The sequence below is a fragment of the Poecile atricapillus genome, chromosome Z (genome assembly GCF_030490865.1).
Source record: "Poecile atricapillus isolate bPoeAtr1 chromosome Z, bPoeAtr1.hap1, whole genome shotgun sequence".
Taxonomy (NCBI): Eukaryota; Metazoa; Chordata; class Aves; order Passeriformes; family Paridae; genus Poecile; species Poecile atricapillus.
In genome coordinates this window covers 129,161,233-129,182,740 of record NC_081289.1, presented here as the reverse complement: position 1 = coordinate 129,182,740, position 21,508 = coordinate 129,161,233, and the positions used below count along the sequence as shown (strand labels likewise).

The 21,508-nt window shown below is 37.5% G+C and overlaps 1 protein-coding gene across 6 annotated transcripts in view; it reads right to left on the bottom strand.

Moving 5' to 3' along the window:
* Positions 1 to 21,508, bottom strand: part of ARL15 (ADP ribosylation factor like GTPase 15) — a 244,183-nt gene that overhangs the window by 152,905 nt on the left and 69,770 nt on the right. For all 6 annotated transcript variants that reach the window (XM_058864843.1, XM_058864845.1, XM_058864846.1 and 3 more), the window contains 2 exons: positions 12,089 to 12,233; positions 9,232 to 9,291 (listed from right to left, as the gene is read on the bottom strand). In XM_058864843.1, coding sequence (XP_058720826.1) covers positions 9,232 to 9,291; positions 12,089 to 12,233 — 205 coding nt within the window. The remainder of the gene's footprint in view (positions 1 to 9,231; positions 9,292 to 12,088; positions 12,234 to 21,508) is intronic.

The following is a 21,508-nucleotide window of genomic DNA, read 5'->3' as shown; positions in this document are numbered from 1 at the left end:
GAAGGAAGGAAGGAAGGAAGGAAGGAAGGAAGGAAGGAAGGAAGGAAGGAAGGAAGGAAGGAAGGAAGGAAGGAAGGAAGGAAGGAAGGAAGGAAGGAAGGAAGGAAGGAAGGAAGGAAGGAAGGAAGGAAGGAAGGAAGGAAGGAAGGAAGGAAGGAAGGAAGGAAGGAAGGAAGGAAGGAAGAAAGGAAGGAAGGAAGGAAGAAAGGAAGGAAGGAAGGAAGAAAGGAAGAAAGAAAGGAAGAAAGGAAGAAAGGACCTCCAAAACATCAGAAGAACGTAATTTACATTGGAAGGAAGGAATATACTACGTTACAGGTTCACTAAAATGTGACATTCAGGGTAGCAGCTTCCTCAAACACATGCAAGAACCACGACTTATCGTTAAGCATATGATTTTTTTCCCTCAGTAATGAAGGAACTTAACAGGAGTGAGTCCTGTGATGTGACTAACATGCAATTTATAAATAAATTAGAGGGAAAAACCACACCAAAATCCAAATTACAACACAATCACATCACTTATTCTTAAAGAAAAAATACTATTTGATCAAATGTAGTCTTGAATTACTTTGTAAGAGAAAAAAAACCCAAACCTCTCCTTACAGAAAAATGACAGGAGGCTCAATTAAAAACCCCAACTATTTAGCATTACTACAGAACAGGTTTACTCAACTAACTATAATTTTAAAGACCTTCATTTTTATATTTTTAATTTTTTTTTTTTTATCAGCAGTCAAAGGAACAGTATGCCCATATTAACACTGTTAATTATTTGTATCAGTGCTAACAATACCCCTTGGAGATGGAAGGAAGATTTTGAGTTATGTGCAGTTTAACATGCACCAGTTTAACATGCATCTGAACCAGTACATACAAGTACAAGTACACACTCCTGTAAATACATTATGCAAAGCACAGAGCTGCAAATCTACCTTTCAGCTATGAATACTTCTATTTACATCTTCATTCACAGTGGTGGTTTGAGGCTACCTTCAATTCCCTCCTTTTCAGTACTTTCAGGATAGCAGGACATAGAGTTACAAAAAAAAAAAAAATCACTGAAAGAAATTTACATGTGTCAAATTTGTTACTTGTCAGACTTGCAACAACTCTCCATTGAGAGCACAATGAATGTCACAGAGCCCTTGCTTCAACACAGTCTAGTCTGCAAATGAAAGCTCTTGTTAGCCTCAAAATGCATCACAGGTCTGGAAAAGTTACAGTCTCAAATAGAGGGAAAACCGTTTTTTCTTTCCTTCCCATCACAAGCAGTTCACTTGGGGACATGAAAGAAGGCAGTCTGCAAACAGCTTTTCTACCACTTCAAATATATCACCTACATACTCTGAAGGTTTTATAGTAAATTAAAGCATTATGTAGATCATTCCTCTACTGATACTAAACAGAACATTACTAATAATCATAAAGGTGAAAAAACGCCAAGGACTCTGCCACAAAATCTTTTTGTGTGTAACACTGGGTGTTATGGGTGGGGGAGTAAGAAAGAAGGGAAGGGAAAAAGAAATGTCTTATCCATTCTTGCAAAATCTGTAAATATACTCTAGTCTCTCACTCCAAGAAAACCTCTGGAAAATAAATGTTTCTAGATCTATGTAGGGTTTATACCTTCACTTCACATCATATCCTTACAGGTAAGACTGATGCATTTTCATGAGTAGTCAAAAAGATGCCTGAAACCTTATAAATCTTAACATGTTCAAGAGATGTGGCTGCTCCTTACCTATCTTGGGCAGGTTTCCCAGTATTCCACCCTTAAATGAATCCCATATAAAGACTTGCTGTTGTTGTTGTGCTAGCTCCCTTTTATTACAAACAAATTTATAAATCCTGTCTAAGATACCTGCTATGAATGGAATTTGTCCCATCTGACACATTCACACAGAGATACGAGCACTTCCATGGGTGTAATGTCAGTCATTATTCCAAGGCTACTTTGTATGGCTACTGTGATAATACAGATGCTAAACCAAAATCTACATTTTCAGAAGTCCCAGGACTTCTGCTTCCTAAGGGTCTAAGACCAAGTGATCACAGCCTGCTTTCTCCAGGCTTTCAGGCAGTGCACTCCTGCAATGCAAAAAACATGGCAGCAGGAGACTGGCACTTATTCTCCAGATAAAGGAATATTTTGAGATTGCCAAATCAGCTATATTCACTGCAGCAATCCAAATACAGTATGAAAGAACAGCATAGAAGGAAAAAAAAAGACAAAAAATGTTGAGAAAAAATTTCTGCTTGTATTCAAAACATACAAAATCTGAAATGCATATAAGTTTATGGCACTTAATTTTATTTTCTTATCAAACCAAAGTTTATAGAAACCATCTCTGTCATCTCTTGTCTGCCTTCCAGGCTTCCCCAGTGAGATTAATCTGGAAATCAAGCCTTCAGTATTTTCCTTATTAGCTAACTTAAGTGCTGTTTCCAACTTTGAATCTCCATCTTAGTCTGATATTAAATCTGTTGGAACAGCATTTGGGTTTCAAGCACTTGGAAGTTTTAAAAAGATTATACTTGCCTGCAGAAAGTCGGTTTGAACTACTTGGGTGTGTGTATTACACTAACACGTTAAAATAAAACTTGCAATTTCAAACAAATATCTCCTGTTCTAGTCAAGAACATAAAATTCATTATAAAGTTCATTTTAAGAATTTACAAATAAATTTAAAACAAAGAGAAGGATATGTGTGCCCTGCAATATGCTTTAACACCTATTTAAGCCTGATACCTGAAGATTTAACAGTTTGCAGCAGGTGGCACAGCCAGCCATTCTTCACCCCTTTTTCTTTCTTTTTCTTTAACTAGTTTGGGGTTGTTTGTTTTTTAAATTCACAAACACACAGTATGCCCTCTAGGGCTAGCAAAGACTGGCTGCCAACAAGATAATCTGCATCTGTGTCCTTCTCCCACATCTGCTAGAGGACTGAGACAGCCAGGGTCTCAGAAGCAGAGGCACAATTCCACAGTAAGACTGCTGCCAGCACCCAGCAAGGTTCAAATGTACCCTCCCCTGAGCTGCAGTCACAGCTTTGATAACTGTGAAGCTTAACCTCAAATAAAGCTCAAAACAATCTTTCTCTATGGCACTTCAAACTAGTAGTAGGCAGTAGTACAAAAGAAGCAGCAATTCTACCACAGCTGTGTATTTCTGTTTAGCCTTTCTGTTAATTGGTCTATTGGTCTGCAAAAGTTTAAAGCTTTAGCTGGTCTAGAATCTAAGAGAAAACTTTTTTTTTTTTTTTTTTTTTGGGGGGGGGGCAGGGAATAGGGGATGTTCCTAAAATATTTGTATCATTTCTGATGCTTAACTAAGCTGTTATACTCCATCCTTTGATTCTGCCTGAGGAAAGCAGCAGTGCAAGCCCAAGGGGAGGCAGAGACTTTTAAGCAAACCAAATGTTCTGCTTTTCTCTCCATTAAATATCTCACAAAGAAAAAAAAAAAAAAAAACAGTCCTCACCCACAAAAAGCTTAACTAGGAAATTCTGTATTTTGCTTATCCTATTTACACAGCTGTGATAGGCATTGCTTGCATGGTTCCTACTTGCAGTGAGACAAACTGCAGGTTGTCTGTTCACACTGTAAAAACCTAATTGTAGCAAAAGCACAGTATTTCCAAAGAGCAGTGGTAAAATCACTATGCTGAATTAGAGCTTCCTCAGACTCACATTAAAAAGGTCCATAAGCAGGTGTAAATGATCTTTCTTATCTATAAAATGAGGAAACTATGAGACAGAGCCTGTGTTTAGACACCTTTAGAACAGCAGACTGAGAATGATTAATAGCAAACAGATCTAACTTTTATGCTTTTGGAAGTGGAATATCTCTGTGTGACTTAACTGTGTGGACAGCTCAAAAGGGTCATCTAAAAATTTAATCTGCTAAGACATTCTGTAAACTGTTCAGTGCAGCTATGTTGCAGATGGCATTGCATGTACTCCACAACCAGAGTTTGTAGAGGTGTCAAGTGCCTTTTATTCAAGTACAGTATGGAGATTTTCTTGCTTTGTGTCAGCTCATCCCTGTGTAGATGACTTAGGTTGGCATTTACTTGTGGGATCAGTTTTCTGATGACTAAGTTGATGAAATGTTAGCTGCTCCTTTTTGCTAGAAGGGTGTTCAATATTCTACCTCCACAGAGCAAAGAAAGAGAGAAATTTCCCAAAAATATTTAGATTTTAAATTGTAATTAATAGAATAACATTATTTTCTCCTACATCTATAATTTTTTTCACCAGACAGATACTACCTGAAAATTGTTGCTGTCTTCTCCAGAATTTCATATTTTCCATTCAACTTGGACTCCACAACAGTGTGGCTTCTCCTCCTACTCTCTTTTCTGATGCTCTATACTTCCAAATTAAGGCAAAATACGCATGCTTTGTTTAACCAAACCTATTTAAAGCTATTTGTTCTCAAGCTGTCACCTAGACAATTAATTTAGCTGGCCTAAGAATGTGAATTTATGACTTTGGTAATCAAGCTTAAGAAGTAACAGCAGTAGGGAGGCAAGTTCTCATCTCTTTTCCTGGGCAGGCTCAACCAACTGGAGACAAGAGCATTCCTGATATTAACCACTCCACTCTTGCTAAGCACTTAACAGATTTTTGTCCTAAGTTAATTTTCCAATATGACTATACAATGTGTAGTCTCTACGTTTGAGAAAATGGCTTTAGGGTGTATCACAAAACCTAACACAAACATATTGACAATATATTTTAATAAATAAAAGATGGAACATTATTAAACCCTATAGCATGCTGCTAGTATTTTTAAACTTTTTAAGAAGAAGAGCTGCTCACATCCAGAATCATTCTTTTAAACTTGACTTGGGTCATTATTTGGCATCTCACTTGTAGTTTTTAACCCTGCCTTTACGAGACACCAAATGAAATTATTAAATAACTTACTCTAAAAAGACAACTGGAAATTCTTAATTGACTATCAGGATGGACCTTAAATCTTGATATAGGCCTGAATAAATATTTAAACCACAACTTTATATTCTGTTTTGACAGCATTACAACTGCTAATAACTGAAAAACACAGGAAATAAATGGTGCTTTCAGCCTCTGTGTCTCCAGGTTGAAATTTGTTAGAAAAAAAGAAAAAGCATCCTATTGCCTTTACACCTCGATTAGCTATCTTGAGAACCAACCTCAGAGTTCAGCATCCCAGACTTTTTTCAGCCAAACACTGCAGAATCTTATGAACAACAAACATTATCATCTGTCTGATTCCCACAGTCTTCTCCCACTCTTCTCTATGTTCATCACACAGTGTCATCCTTAGCTCCCACAAAAAATTACTGCACCATAAGAGGAAATCACCACAACTGTAGTTTCTTTCCATACCATTATTCAGCAGAGTCTCATAGTAAAGACAGATATTTCCAACTGTCCTGGTACATTCTGAAAGAATGTGGACTAGGGCATGGCACATCTCCATGTTAATTTAAATTATACATATTATCTTATAGACCAAATTTTTTGGGGGGAAAAAACAGTAATTTTTTTAGCTTCTTGGGGATAAGGAAGGAATTACTGGTATAGCAAAATAGCAACTTAGAGACCAGGCAGTTCAACTTTGTCATCAAATAAAGCAAGACTGTCTTTTCAAGTAATTCAAGAAAATCCAATGTTAGATTTGAAAGCTCTGAGGATCAAATTCCAGGTTTTTAAACAAAACATTTACCATTTATCAAATTGGATAAACCCTTTATTTTCTGTTAGGACTGCAATTTCCTGTCTTAGGAAACAAAAACCCAGAAATTTGGTTCAATTTTTAATATTCTAGAATCATGCACTTCAAAGAAAAACTTCTTCAAAGAGAGCACAACAAACTTTGCTCCCTGTCCCTAAATCTTAAAAGAGGATGAAGAGATAATCAGTCCCTGAACAGATTAAAGAAGAGAGACTATATTCTACATATTTTGCTTGAAAATTTACAGTCCCTGTAGAAACAAAGAAATAAAACCTGGCTTCATTATCAGCTTTGGAGACAACCAGCACAGTAAAAACTAGCACCATCTTTGACCTCAAGGAAGAATACTACTTCAACAAAACAGAAACATAACTACATAGTCAGCATCTGTTTCACATAAATGCTTGGCTGCTGAATATAAAAAGTTTAACCAGTATAACTTCTGCTGTGTTTTAAATAGTGGCTGTTAATATGTTACTGTATGATAACATATGAAGATTTTTGTTACCTAAGCCTAAAAAGAAAGCAATAAAAATTAAAACTATATAGAACTTCACTTTGTAAATAACATGTAACAGTAGAAGTGGGTGTTAAGATGCCTTCCGTCAAGTTTCCAAGACCTTCACAGTAAAGAGAAATCATTTAACAATAGCATAATGACTGAAGACAAAAGCCAGGAATAAGACAAAAAACTGCAGCAATCAGGCAAAACATGGGTTTCTCTTTAACATCAGAAGCAGAAATTCCAAAATAAAATGTAACAGTAATGTCTTGGCATGACAAATGTAAAATGTTTTATTTTCATATAGGAGCAGGAGAGAAACCATGCCTAGTTCAGAAATCTCAGGTTTTACCCTCATCAAACAGGAACACATTTCTCAGCAAAAAGGTTAAATGCTGACTAGAGAATCACAGAATTATTTAGGTTGGAAAAGACCTCTAAGATCATCAAGTACAACCTTTGACCTATCACCACCTTGTAAAGTAGATCATGGCACTAAGTGCCACGTCCAGTTGTTTCTTGAACACCTCCAGGGATGGTGACTCCCTCAGCAGTCATTCCAATGTTTAACAACTGTTTTCACGAAGAAATTCTTCCTGATGTCCAGCCTGAACCTCTACTGGTGCAGCTGGAGGCCACGTCCTCTCATCCTGTTGCTGGCTGACAGGAAGAAGAGAGTGACCCCCACCTGGCCACAGCCTCCATTCGGGCAGCTGTGGAGAGTGATAAGGTCACCTCTGACCTTGCTTTTCTCCAGACTAAACACCCCTTCAGCTGAGGAGTTTCCTCAGCTGCTCCTCACAGCACTTGTGCTCCAGACCCTGCCCCAGCTCCCCTGCCCTTCTCTGGACTCACTCCAGCCCCTCAGTGTCTTTCCTGCACTCAGGGCCCAGAACTGGACACAGCACTCGAGGTGTGGCCTCACCAGTGCCCAGGACAGGGGGACAATCCCTGCCCTGCTCCTGCTGGCCACACTATTGCTGAGCCAGGCCAGGATGCCATTGGCCTTCTTGGCCACCTGGGCACAGCCTGGCTCATGTTCAGCTGCTGCCACCAGCACCCCCAGGTTCTTTCCAGCCACTCTGCCCCAGCCTGTGGAGCTGCCTGGGCTTGTTGTGACCCAAGGGCAGGAGCCAGCACTGGGCCTTGTTGAACCTCACACCATTGGCCTCAGCCCATTGATCCAGCCTGTCCTGATCCCTCTGCAGAGCCTTCATCCCTCCAGCAGATCAACACTCCCTCCTGCAGATCAACACTCCCACCCAAATCAGTGTCATCTGCAAACTGAGAATGCACTTGATCCCCTTATCGAGAGCATCAATAAAGATATTAAAGAAAACTGGGACCCAAAATGAGTCCTGGGGAACACCACTAGTGACCACTAATTTTTGGAACAAAACAAACTTTTAGAATTTTGCTTTTGCTCTCTTACCTAGACAATGAAAAGGTAACAGAACAAGCATTTTTCTGCAATATTTCATATAAGAAATCAGATTACATATTTTTAAATACATGCAAACATGTCTGTATTTATTTAATTAACTTAGTTTTTAAATACAGACATACAAACACCCATAGTCAAAGGAAAAAGAAAATAAGAAGTGCAGTAAAAAATTGTGATTATCCTGTCTTTGAGAAGAGATAAGTGGATGAAAACAACAAATCAAGTATTCTGGATACTCCTCATCATGAGCCAAGACTCTTCACTTAGATAGGATTTCTCAAAATACACATACGTGCGTAAAAGTTGTATGATCAAAAATGGTTAAGAGACTTTAACAAGTATCTGCTATAGAATACACAGATCCAGTTCTTGATTAACACAAATTATGTATTTGATATAGCTTAGGTAGCAGAACATATAAATTAGACTGCAAATGATTCACCCTATTTTTGAAAAAATCCAAAAAGTGACATTACAACTAAGTGCACATAATGCACATAACACACTCAAGCAATATCTATACTATCGCTGAGGAGTGACCCCTTTATGAAAGAAAATTTACTGGGGTTTTTTTGTTTTGTCTTTTTTACAAAATGCGTGCTCAAACAGGAACATGTATATTTAAATCCATGGACCAGTGGTAGTAAAGAGGAAACACCATGCCTTCCACATGTACTTATCTCAAAACTTTTTTGAAACAAGTTCAGGTAAGAAAACTACCGTGCAATTATATCTCCTGAAACTTTCTGCAAGAACCGAGTCAAATTCTACCACACATTATTTAAAAGAGGTTACAGGCTTGCTGAAAAATCTAATAAATATCCTCAATATTAATAATAAATAATAAAGAAGATATACTGAAATTCTAGAATATAAAGATGATCTAAGTGGGTTTTAAATTAGAAGAGCATTAGACTTCACAAGAACTCTCATCAGGGGAGCGTTTTCTTCCTTGTCATGAACAACCTCACTTGAGACTCAAAGTCAGAATTGGGAGCCGAATAGCTTGCCTGTATATAGAAACTTTTAAAAAAATCCTACAACCATAAAACAACTATTGCTCCAAAATCCAATAAATCCAACAAGAGAACAGTTCTCAAAGAATATAACTCATTATAAGTTGGCTGCCTTTGCAACACTTTCAGTGGTGCAGTAAATATATTGGTTTTGACAAATGTTCACATAGTTACCTGAGCCAGTTCTCATAAGTGAAAGTTTATACATACAATAAACACAAGGAACATACACTTCCTTGAGCAGCCACATGAGCCATACTAAAATTACAGCCCAGTTTGTATTTCTGTATAATTTAACCACTTCAATCCAAGAAATTACATTAAGGAGACACATCACACACTTTCCACTCCTGCTTTTCACCCTTTGTTTCTGAGGTCAGGATTTGTAAAACTTTTCTCAACTTTATCAGCTGAGATTTTAAACTCCAGCTGCACCAATCTACCATTTTAAAATTTAAAATAACTACCAATTAAAAACAACCAACAGTTACAATAAGATTTAGACATTGCATGTTTTATAAACAAAGGAATAAATGCCATACCTCCAAGTTCTTTCACGTTCAAAATTGCGTTCTGGAATGGCACTGCTTTGATACTAAAACCTGAGAAGAGAAATAAAGAGCATTTGTAAGCTATTTGTGAAAGGAGCCATTTGGAATCAATTGCATATATTCAGGAAAAAAAACCTTTTTCCATCAAGAACCAGGATTTTGCCTGAGAAATCTGTTTCAATGTGTTTAAAAAGTCAGTTTTAAGGGAATGGGAAGGGGGTAGGAGTTGGACAAGTTCCATGGAGTAGGACAAGAATAAATCAGGATAAAGAATGCAATTTTCAATTGTAAGTACCTGGCACACAAAATTTAGCACAAAACTTCCATCCAGACCATCTAACAGAATATCCTTCCATAAAATCATCTTTTACTGCATCTGGAGCTAAAGTGGGTAATTCAGACTACCAGTAATATGAGGTGATCATCCTGCAAATTTTAGGAGACATTGAAGACAACATGCAATTCAAATCACTGTATTCCTCCATTTAAACTTCATAGGTTTTGGATTATTATTCCTTTCTATAAATGTTATTAACTGGAAGATCTTTCTACAGACCTTAGTTGGATGTATTAAAATGATCATAAGCACACTGAAAATATCTATAAATCCTCTAATAGCCTGATTTTGCTTAAAACTGAAAGAAAAATTTTAAAAAAAACAACCAAATAAAAAATCACCACCAAAATGTGATCATTACCCTTAACTGAAAATTCAGACAGACAAGAGAAAGGGAATGTGAAAGGCTGCCAGCTATATCAATGTAGTATACACTAAATTTTTCATGTTCAGTGCATACACATATATAAGTGCACATAACACTTTATATAGGAAAAATTATGTCCGCTCTTTCAGCAAAAAATATCCAGACAGACATTAAATTTATTTCCACCTAGAACAAGTAGTTTCAACGTGATTACATACCTATGAACTGAGTAAAGAAGTTTTGAGAAAATGTCTTTCACTTCACATTTATTAGCTATCATTTAAAAGAAACAAGATTTCTTTCTCCCTAGTTAGACCAATAAGATGGTACAGTACTCCTACTATGGTCAGTGCTAGACGCAATAGAGGAAAGAACAAGAAAATCTGAAGGGAATAATTATCTGATATTTTTGGGACTGTTGTCTTACAAGAAATCCTAAACTCCTCCGAGAAGAAAATAAAAAATGGAATGGACTGATTGGCTTTGATGAAAAAAGCAAAAATATACATTATAGTTTGAAACCTGAGTGGAGAAGTTGTCACATTGTATTCTTGGATTCTCCACAATATTGTCTGATATGGCACATTTAAGAAGATTAATTATAAGCTGAATAACCTACAAATGCATAATTTTGGTTTGCCTGCCTCGTACTCTCCAGAGCTGGTCTGCGTTCCTCAAGTTGCCTAATTACATAATGATTTTTATTGCATCTCTCTAGAAAAAGTAAATCAATTTAATTTTTAATTAATGGTGTTTTCATTACTTCCTCTGATAGCTCTATACCTCTATTTATATTGCTGTTACTATTTCTTTCAGGGTCAAAAGTGCTAAAGCATAATTTGTTCTAACCCCAGAGATAAAGCTCAAGAGAAGGATATTTTTATTTTTTTTAAAAATGGCTCATTACTCTGCAATTTCCTTCTAACTTCTTGAGTTAAGTCACCTTCTCACAACCATCAGATGTCTCTAACATTGCCAGTAACACCACTATAGAGGCCACAGGTTAATTATTCACAGGTTAATAAATACACTATGTTCTTGTATCTGTTTTACATTTTACTTACAGTTGTATTAAATAATCTTATGTTCTTGTAAATTAAGAAAACATACACTGAAAAACAGTTAGGGTTGCTAAGGCACAATCATGGAATTCAAGCCCATGAACCTCAGCTACAGTACAAAGCCACGTAACTGTAAACACAAGGTACTTGCACAACACTTAGTATCCATTCCATCAGCAAATCAACCTCAATAACTGCTGCAGCCACTGAACCAGATTTCTTCAACCTCCATGACCTAATCTGCCCTCTTTCTGAACTTTCCAGCCAGGTATTCCCTCTTCTTACTTCACATGTTTGTTTCTGGCTTTTCTGGTACTGTTTTGTTCTTCGTTTGTTTTTTGTTGGTTGCTTGGTTTTGTTTTGGGTTTTTTTCAATCAAAACATGCTTTTCAGTATTAGGCATTCTGGTTCACCATTAACAACATGCCTATTCAAATTTTTTGGACTTAAGATACCTCTTATCTGTGGTTGTACTGTCTGTTTTATATATCTTCTCAGTACTGCTGAAACTTTCTGCAAATTGATTCTTTGATCACAATCTGCCCTTACTACATAAACAAGCCTGTTGCTCATCTAAAAAGTTGCAATTATCACCAAAAAAAAAGTATTTCCATTACATTTATTCTTTTGGTTTCTAGCAGATAACACAAGGCAGTGTGGACCAAGTATGTTCAGAAATAAATCCCAATTTAAGTTTCAGAGCATCACTGTCTTATTCTATTTTACAGCAGATTCTCCTCCTTTCTCTCCAATATATAGTGAGACTGTTTAAAAATCAAAAGTAAAATGAGAAGAAATATTTTAATGTATGTCTACAGTACAGTGCTACTGTATGTTATGGTTCTGCTTCATTAGATCACACTGTTTAGACTTTTAACATATTTCAAACAGTATGTTTCCATGGATATTCCCCAATGTATGAACAAATACTGAAAGAAAGTAGTGGTAGTTCCAAAGTGATCCATTAGCTACTTTCAACAGCAAGATAAGTAGGCTGAAGCTCTCTACAGCCTTTACTGTGTGTTTCAGGAGTCATCTTCAGGCAACATTCCAGCACAATATGGAATAAGGGCAGCATCCTACCTGTGGTAGACACAATATTCTCCGGGCTTTCGCTGCAGAGCTGAGACAGAAGAGTTGTCTTGCCAGAACCAGAGAGGCCTATGCAAACCAAGTCATACTCGGGTCGTGGTGGTGGCGGTCCCTTGCAGCAAAGGGCTCTAAAACACTGCCGGGGTAGGGCAAAACAAACAAAACAAAAACAAAAGGAAGAGATTACTTTTCTTTTTTGTAAATGTTTATTCATTTAACCTTCTAAGAAGGAAGTTTATAAACTTAAAGGCACTGGTGAGGAGCAAATTATTATTCCAACTTATTATTTTGACTAAGTAAACAATTAATAGACTAAGACCACCTCAACTAAAATCTATACCAACTTTATAAGAAAGCAAACATACATTATAATTTTCACCTAAACCTCAAAAAGCTGGTGTGAGGAATATGACATCCATTTTCCAAATGCTCACAAACTGCACAAAACAGTGCACACCTGCTCACACCATGAGACAGGCACGTGCCCTATACAGCTTTGCAGCTGATTATGCATGAGTTTCCTTCCTGTGCCAATTTCATGCAATACCATGTGAATATCAGAGCCAATCCTGAGCAGCTGCTGACCAGGCTCTACCTGTTGTCAGAGAAAAGAATCAGAGACCCTTGCTCCACTAATGTCCTTCCTGGGTTTGTTTTGTCATGAATTTTAGCTCATAACAACAGCTGTTAAAGGCTACAGCGTGCAAGTAAATCAATCAATCAATCTTGCTGGACATACCTCTAGTAAAAAACAGATAGATCTCTCACTTCCCCTGGAGAAGTATAAATTAATCGTGACGTAAACAAATAAAAATCTCTTACACAAACTCTGCTTCACAGTTCTTCTCACTTAAACAGTTTTGTCAAAGTAGCCAAGTTTATCCAAAAGATTCCTCAGGCCCTCATTAAGTTCTTCAGTTCTTTGTTTATATGCAACTTAGAAACTTTACATGTAAAAACTTAAAAGCATACAATTCCAGGAAAGCTAGGAAGTCTATATTTTATGTATAGAGCATAACTGCCCACTAATTTCCAAGGTAGACTTCCGCCACCCCAATATATATATAAATAAAAATAAATATATATATTTTTATATATATTTATATTTATACATATAAAATAACCTTTTCCCCAGTATCTGCCACCTTTATATCAACAGACGACATCTGCTCTAATAGCGAAGGAAAACATGTCTGTGCAATCAGACCTTTCTCACACATTCTGTTTTTACACAGCCCCAGCTCTTTATTTCCATCTTAACCACAAGTCTGCACTGCACTGATTGCAGGAAAAGAAATCCAGTCTTTACAACCTTAACCTACTTTGTCTTGACAACCGCCCAGGTTTTCTCGCTGAGGGCTACTGGAGGAGCAGAGAAACTGCACTGATGTCAGTAAGACTCTAATACAAACAGTGGGGTCTGACCCTGTGAGCAAGTCGTCCAGTGAGAATGTGATTATAAAAGGACTGCTCACTCAACGCAGAACTTTAATTGGATTCTTTCAGTATAGTTGGTAAGCTATTGCACCTGCTGCCAAAACAGTTATCATTCATTTGAAGAAGCAAAAGACAAACTCAGTGAAAGCTGCAAAACTACTTCAGCACCTTTTAAAAGAGAGAAAGGAAACATTTTAGAAGTAAGAATATGTACAATAATATTTAAGCTGAATTTAAAAATTCATCAGCAGCATATTTTAAAAATAATATCTATCAAGATTTGATTTTAAGACAGTTGCCCTTATATGTGTCCATACCTTAAAGGAATAAACTTGCCTTCTAGCTTTATTTACTGATGTTCTGCTTCCTGGTTTGTACCTATCTCATAGGTTCTATAAAGCCAAAGCAAACATTCTACTGTGGTACTTAAGTGAGAAAGGCCAGCTGAGTTCATTGAACAAGATAAACTCCTTTAAATAGAGCTTCCACTTAATGGATATCAAGCTAAAGGCCACATAAAATCCAACAGAGCTTGCCAGAGCTCCCGAGGCTGTGTGTCAGACCCTCTACAGACAGCCTTTAAAAGGATTCAATTTGTCCCTGTCATCATGGCATCCTTGCAACAACCTCTTGAAAAATATAAAGGAATAGACAAGCCGATGCAATGCTGTACTTCTCTGTCCAGACACTGTGTTGCTTCTTATGCAACCGGACGTGACCCTCAAGCCCTGACAACATCTAATAACATACAGTTCTGTGAAAGATAATTTCTGCTCTTTGCAGAGCATATATGGAGGCTCTGTGGGTGTCAGGAAGGTTTTGTGAACTTCAAGATCTCTCTACTGTGAAGTCCTTAAGTCTAACTTGGTCTGGAGAATCTTTATATGATGTGGATGAAACACAAGATCAAAAATCCAGGTCAGAGTGCATCTCCAAAGCAGCACATGTAGAATCACCACCCTCTCACTTACCCGTTGTTACTAAGCACAGTTAGGCATGAAAATTTCAGACTCCTAGAAGACAGGAACATGGCTCCCTCCAGACCACCCTTCTATTTTATTTGAAATGACTCCCCTATCTTTGCTGTATCCATGTCTTTGTCCTTCTGCTAGGCTAATTTCCTTCAGTAAATCAGTTTAGTTGTAGTGAAAACAATTTTTTAATATTCTAGTTTCAAAAAGCTGCTGAAACTTAAGCTACTGTGTATAGCACTTAACAGCAGCCGAGATGAGAAATTCTAGAGCACATTGAAGAGGATGCTTGTAATAACAGATGTAGACTTTATAAACTTGTTTTGCAATCCTCCTTACTCAAGCTCAATGAACATCTTTCCCCCTGGAAATATCACTATACAAACACCCTGATCACTCTCTTCCTGTTCTCTCAGCAGCCTAAAGCTACCTGCTTCCTAACAAAGTTAGGGCAAATTAAGTATCCATTATAGAGATTAAATCTTTATTGTCACAACTGTGGCAGCCACATTTAGTAGCTACACAGTATCTGTGGGGAGTAGAAAATTCAGAAGTCACATACTATTCAAACAGAATTGCATCTTTTAACTTATATACATTTTATTGTAGACGGGAAATGCATCCTGAAATATTTTATAACCATGGACTAGAGCTACACATTATTTATGTCATCACGTATTACAGTGCACTCTGGAAACCACAAAACTGCATGAAATGTCTACCAGTAACTAAAGAAATCATTCCAGAACTCCAAAACACAAATATATCAAAAACATTGACAGAGTTGCTCAATTCACAACTAGTGGTCAGTTCTTTCCCAAACCAGCATAGGCCACTCCATTTAGGCAACCCAAAAGGCATAAAAAAGCTTGAATTAACAGGTATAGACCTGGAAGTCTCCTCCATTGATTCCCAAACCTGATTTGCTCGAAGGACAATAAAATCCTACCTTTTAGGTATTACGAAACAAACTCTAAACCAAACAGTGACTCTTAGAAGAAGTGTCAGAGTGGACAGAGAAGAAAACATTGGACTACTGCAAATTCAGGGTCATGCAGAGCTAGTTGGCACAGTGACTGAAAGGTTGCTTGGGATATAGTCATGTATTCAGACCTCACTACTAGCAACAAAAACGGAACATTATTTTGAGCCTTCTCATCATACCAGGGTAAGACCTTACTTAGTATAAAGGAAATGAGGTATCAAATTGTCAGCTTTTGTTATTTTTGAGAATATCACACTCAAAGCTATAGCCACTAGGTGGGGAAAATAGGCATCCAAAGAGAGGCAGGCAGGGAGAGTCAGGAGTTAATTTTTTTAATGAACAAACATATTTTTAAGTACTGAAAATAAAACAATATGATACCGTCAAAAATGTATGCATTTAAGGAGTTTTTGAAAAAAAGGATGGATTTATCCAGGAAACTGGGAGTAATAGGTGGTGCAGGCTGCAGAAGTCTTTGCAATATTCAGCAGCACTGTTACCTTCCTTTTAGTTTTCAGTGTGCATGAATGTTGCACATGCATGTATAATCATTTTGTAAGAGTTAAGGGAAGAAGCTAGCCAGTTCTACTCCTCCTTACACATTTCTAACCCAACCAGATGATTCTGGGTTTTAGGCAGATAAGTATTTATGCTGAAAATCCTAGACAGTGTCCCTTAAAGCCCAATGGAGATTTCTTCTGGGAAAAGCATATTGTGTTTATAGCAGGAATGGCAAAACACTTCTGATATATGTGCCACTCAGAGATCACAGATTGAAGCTCTGGGCAGCAAATGTCCCTGAATTAGTACTCCCTACAACACATTAAACTGCCTCCAGCTGTTGAGTCTGTCTTTGCCTACTCATTGTACTTCTCGTTTCACTCTCCTTTTTGGGGTGAAATACTCCATTATTTCTGCTTTGTTCTGGACCCATCTCCTGTCTGTTTCTTTTGTTGCCACTATTTAATAGGGACAAACAGAAGCAAGGGATTTCATGCTTAGTTGGTTAAACACACACACTCTCATGGAAAAATACCCTAAGTTAGTGCAGCACTAATGCTAACAAACCAAGCATTCAGAACTCTTGAAATACAGAATTAAGGTTGAAAGCTCAGCCCTAACTCTGCTCCCTTCCCCCCTCCTGGTTTTACTTATGGATATGGTCTCCTTTTACAATTTATTTTTCAGTTAAGGTACCTTTGAACAAATAGACTTCTAGTACTTGCACACACTTTTATGCAGAGGACTGGTTAATCATCTGAAGCTGTTGATAAACCACAAGAAGTTTATTTTAAAAAGTAATGTTTGCACACAGTAGGTTCCATAGATCCGATGTTGTCTGAGATCATGCAAGCATAAAGAAACCTCAAACCTTGAAGAGATAATGTGAAGGGGCGACACAAAAACACAAGACAGACAGTTATAATGTTAACGATATGAAACAACTGGGAACAGCAGTGGAATAATTGAATGCAAGTAATAAAACACACAAGGCGCCAGAATTAAATTATACACTGTGTGGGGCTGGGGAGGTGAAGAATATATAAATAAACTAAATATTAACTGTATGAATATATTAACTTTAAATAAGTTCAACATAATTTAGTGCATTTCACAGTGTGAGCTAAAGTTGCAGGCTCCTCAGTATCCATACTGCTGTACAGGTGGTTATGTCTCTACAAAAAAAGAACAAAACCCAGGGTTCATCTCCACATATATGACTTCTATGACATCTTCACTTTCTATATGACTTCAGTAGTAAGGACAAAACCTAAGATTGCTGTTTATTTTGTGGCTACCAAAAGAGATGCATGTAACCACTGCCAGCCTGAGTGATGTTCAGCATAGATAAAAATCCCAGCATCATTACTAGATGCCTTCTCTGACTGTCCACAACGTCATTAAGTAGTGACCACTCTACTCAAGATCCTCCACCCCAACACAGGGTAACAATCCAAACTCCAATGGAAGGCTTAAGGTCTCCTAACCTGCTACACCATTCCTTGCCCACGATAAAGCAATCCTCTAGTTTAACCTGGCTAAGGAGTGAGTGGCCAGCCCACAGATGGAACCAAAAGCACTCCTTCTCCATATGCATATGCCTCTTCAACTTTATACCAGCCTGTGCTGAAGAAAAACCAACAAGTATAAGAATTAAGGCTGGGTAATATAAAAAAGGACAGAAGAAAACCATTTCTCAAGGAAGTGAGGCAGTTTTAAAGAGCAAACAGTCCTGGTGATATCTTACCTCACAGAAATAATAGAATCATAGAATTGTTTGGACTGGAAGGGGCCATAAATATCATCTAGGTCCAGCTGCCCCAGCAGGGCCTGAGACATCTTCCACCAGACCAGGTTGTTCAAAGCCCCATCCAATACCTCCTAGGATGAATCACCACAACTCTCTGGACAGCCTACTTCAGGATCTCACCACCCCCACAGTAAAGAATTTCTTCCTAACACCTTATAAAAATCAACCGTCTTTTAGTTTATAACCCATCCCCCTTGTCCTATCAGTACATGCCCTTGTCAACAGTCCCTCACTAGCTTTCTTGGATGCTGCTTTCAGGTGCTGGAAGGTGCTACAAGATCTCTTGAAGCATCTTCTCCAGACTGAGTGAGCCCAGCTCTCTCATCCTGTCTTCATAAGAGAGGTGCTCAGGCCTCTTCTGGACTCACTCCAACAGCTCCATGTCCTTCCTGTGCCAGGCACCCCAGGGCCAGATGCAGCAAGTGGGGTCTCACCAGAGCAGAGGAGAAGAGCACAATCTCCTTCCCCTGCCCTGCTGGCCACATTCCTTTGGATGCAGCTCAGGACACATTTGGCTTTCTGGGCAGTTCAGTGCTCATGGCTGGGTCATGTCCAGCCTGTCATCCACCCACCAGCACACTCAAGTTCTTCTCAGCAGGCCTGCTCACAACCTATTCTTTGCTCATCATGAGGTGCTTGGGATTGTCTTGCCCCAGGTGCAGAACCTTACACTTGACCTTGTTGAATTTCACATGGTGCACACAGATCCACCTCTATTACAGGAGACAAATCAGCAACATATGGTCTAGAGCAGGAATCTCAAATTTTTCCTTCTGACCATGAAGAAATACATTTGGATTCATTGGTTTATTACCCCCTATCAAAAGCTTCTTGGTATTTCAGAGAAGCCAGATTCTGGAACCTCAAAAAAAGCAATAGCCTTAAAAAAACTTTCAACATCTCTTGTAGTCCCAGATGAACAAGACATAAGACACAGGCTCAAGCACTAAAACCAGACAAATGACACAGACACATTAATGTTTTAATATATTTGATAACTCTGCTACCAAGAGAGAAGGCTTAGAGAAAACACTTAAACTTTAACTTAAACTTAAACACTTTAACTTAAAAAAGTTAAAAAGAAAGAACTGGATGACTTCTCACAAGCCAGAAATGACACTGCTGTTCAGAGCGTATAATTTCAAAGGACTTCATGGTCATCATAATACAATTACAGTGGGGTAAATTGCTGGAGATAATTTGTTTTATCTGATATCAGATGAACTGCTCTTAGATGAAGGCTTGACCCAAAGTTCAGTAATCATAAAAATGCAGTAAATGCAGTCAAAGACATAACTTCCCTGGAAGAAGCTGTAAGGCAACGGGAGTCCTTTCCCTACCATCAGCCAAAATAAACCACAAACCTCACATCCAAAATGGAAAATGAGCCTCTCTGACCTTAATCCGTTACACTCCCTATAAAATCAAAACCAAATCACGATTCTCCCTTACATTCACACTAGAAGAAAGAATCTGGTAATAAATATCAAGTTCTAGATATACTCAGATATTCTGTGAGGCAGTATGATTTAAAAGCCTACATAAAATGAAATGCCAAACAGCTATGATAAACCAAAGCTGAGTCAGCAAACAGTTATAAACACATGCACAGGTGGTACTCTGAACAGAAGACAATCACTCACTTCACCACAGAGTCAAATCAAGTTCCAAGGGGACTTTTGGACACTTCTAATTTCCATCAAGTGTGGAATTATTGCTCAAGTTGTTTCCTCTCTGACAGTTTGCTTTCCACTTGTTTTATTGCACAAGAGTAACTCATTCAATCCACCAGTTCATTCACATTTAACAGCAAGAGACAAAGGCAACAAAAAAGATGAATGAAAGCCTTTGCAAACAGTTTGTTTCACAACTTAAGGAAACACAACCACACTAAAAAAAGCCTAGAGAATCATCGAAAATACCAGCAAAAAAGGCAGTACCAGCACCACCCAAATGTGCAAAAGTTAAGGATGTGACAACTCCTGTCACTTCTAATTTCTGGTAAGGATAAAAGATGTATACATTTTTTTCTTAACACGCCCACTCAAAAAACCCACACAAATAACAACAATTAAAACAAAATCACACCTTTGAGCTTTCATGCTTGCTAAAAGTTATCCCTGTACAGTTTCTGAGCCAAACCATAAAAAACTTTTCCATGATTTACGGGTTCTACAAAGTTGGTTACCAAAGTTTGGGGTTTTTTCAGCATAGAATGGATAATTCTGTTCTGTTCACATGGGATCATAAAAGCAGAAGGAAGTATATAGATCACTTGGCATTCTTTGATTTTTTTTTCTGAGCTGACTACATGACTACATGGCACCTACACGCAAGAGCATACCTTGTTTCTTTTTTCTCACCAAAACCTATTCACAAGTACACATGACCTTGGACATTTGTATTCAATATTCATGGCACACATAGGACTACTCTGCTAAAATATCAAAAAGAGAATTTATTGAAATAGTAAAATGACATCTTCAAGCCCCATGCCAGAATGGGTCAAGGGAAAAAAATTAGAGAAATATATCTGGTACAAAGAGAAATCTAGTTGTACACTAGATTGAGGTAAATGAAGACTTGCATTGTATTATATGCATTTAGAAAAATAAATAACAAGAAAAACTATTGCTGCTGTCCTACTCTTGAAATTTGCAGGAAACTTCAAAATACACTAAGTGAGTAAGACCATCATACCCTGTGAAGTGAAACTTCTGAAATTTACAAAAGGATCTGTAAAACAAAATGGTCTCAAAAAAACCCAGTTAAGTTAAAACAAACACAAATTCATTTGAAACATAGTTGAAAAAAGCATGGAAATAGCCAAGGGCAAACAAGAGAAGTGTGTTGTCATGCACTAATAGCCAGGAGATATCAAGGGGGGAATCAAGGGGGATTCAGGTGATACCAGTGAATAAATCCCTGAAAAAAAGCAATAAAATCTGAATTCTTCCATCCATTGTATCAGTAACACTACAGAAATGGGCAAACTCCAGTGTGTTTTTCCCAACCAATTTCACTCAAAGCTTTCAGAGCTGTTAGGCATCATAATTATAAATAAAAGAAAATAATTCTTGGGCTGAGTGTGTTTTTCTTGAGTATCAAAAAGCAAAGTAACCTAGAGAAACGGTAAATTTTGAGCAAAAAGAAGAAATAACTAATGTTTACTTGAGGCAAAGTTTCCTCTGAGATTAAGCCCCAAGATATGTCTCGTTTCTCCTTATGAAAGATTTCAAAACTAACAGTTGACATCAAATCTGAGAGAAAAGAAGAAAAATCTCTGAGGACAGCAGTCCAGATCGTTTTCTATAACATCTTGTCCTACTGAACAAGTTCATAGCTGAGACTGAATAGTAAGTACAATGAGACGATGCGTATCAGTTAAATTTAAAAAACTGTGCAAAAAAACTCCAAACAAAAACAACAAAAAACCACAACAACACACAAAACATACACACATAAAAAAAGCAAGTAAACAAAAAAAGAGATAAGAAATGGACCTACTGATATTTGAAGGAGGGAGGAAGCCATAAACAGGAGAATTTTAGAATCAATTTACAAAATACCATACAGCAAAATTAAATACAATCATGATAGAATGACAATACATTAAGACAAAAAGTACAATTTCAGCTGTGACTTAAACCTGCTCAGGAATCCCTGCTGCTCTCTGCTCATACAGTACACTGGGCACACCATGGCAA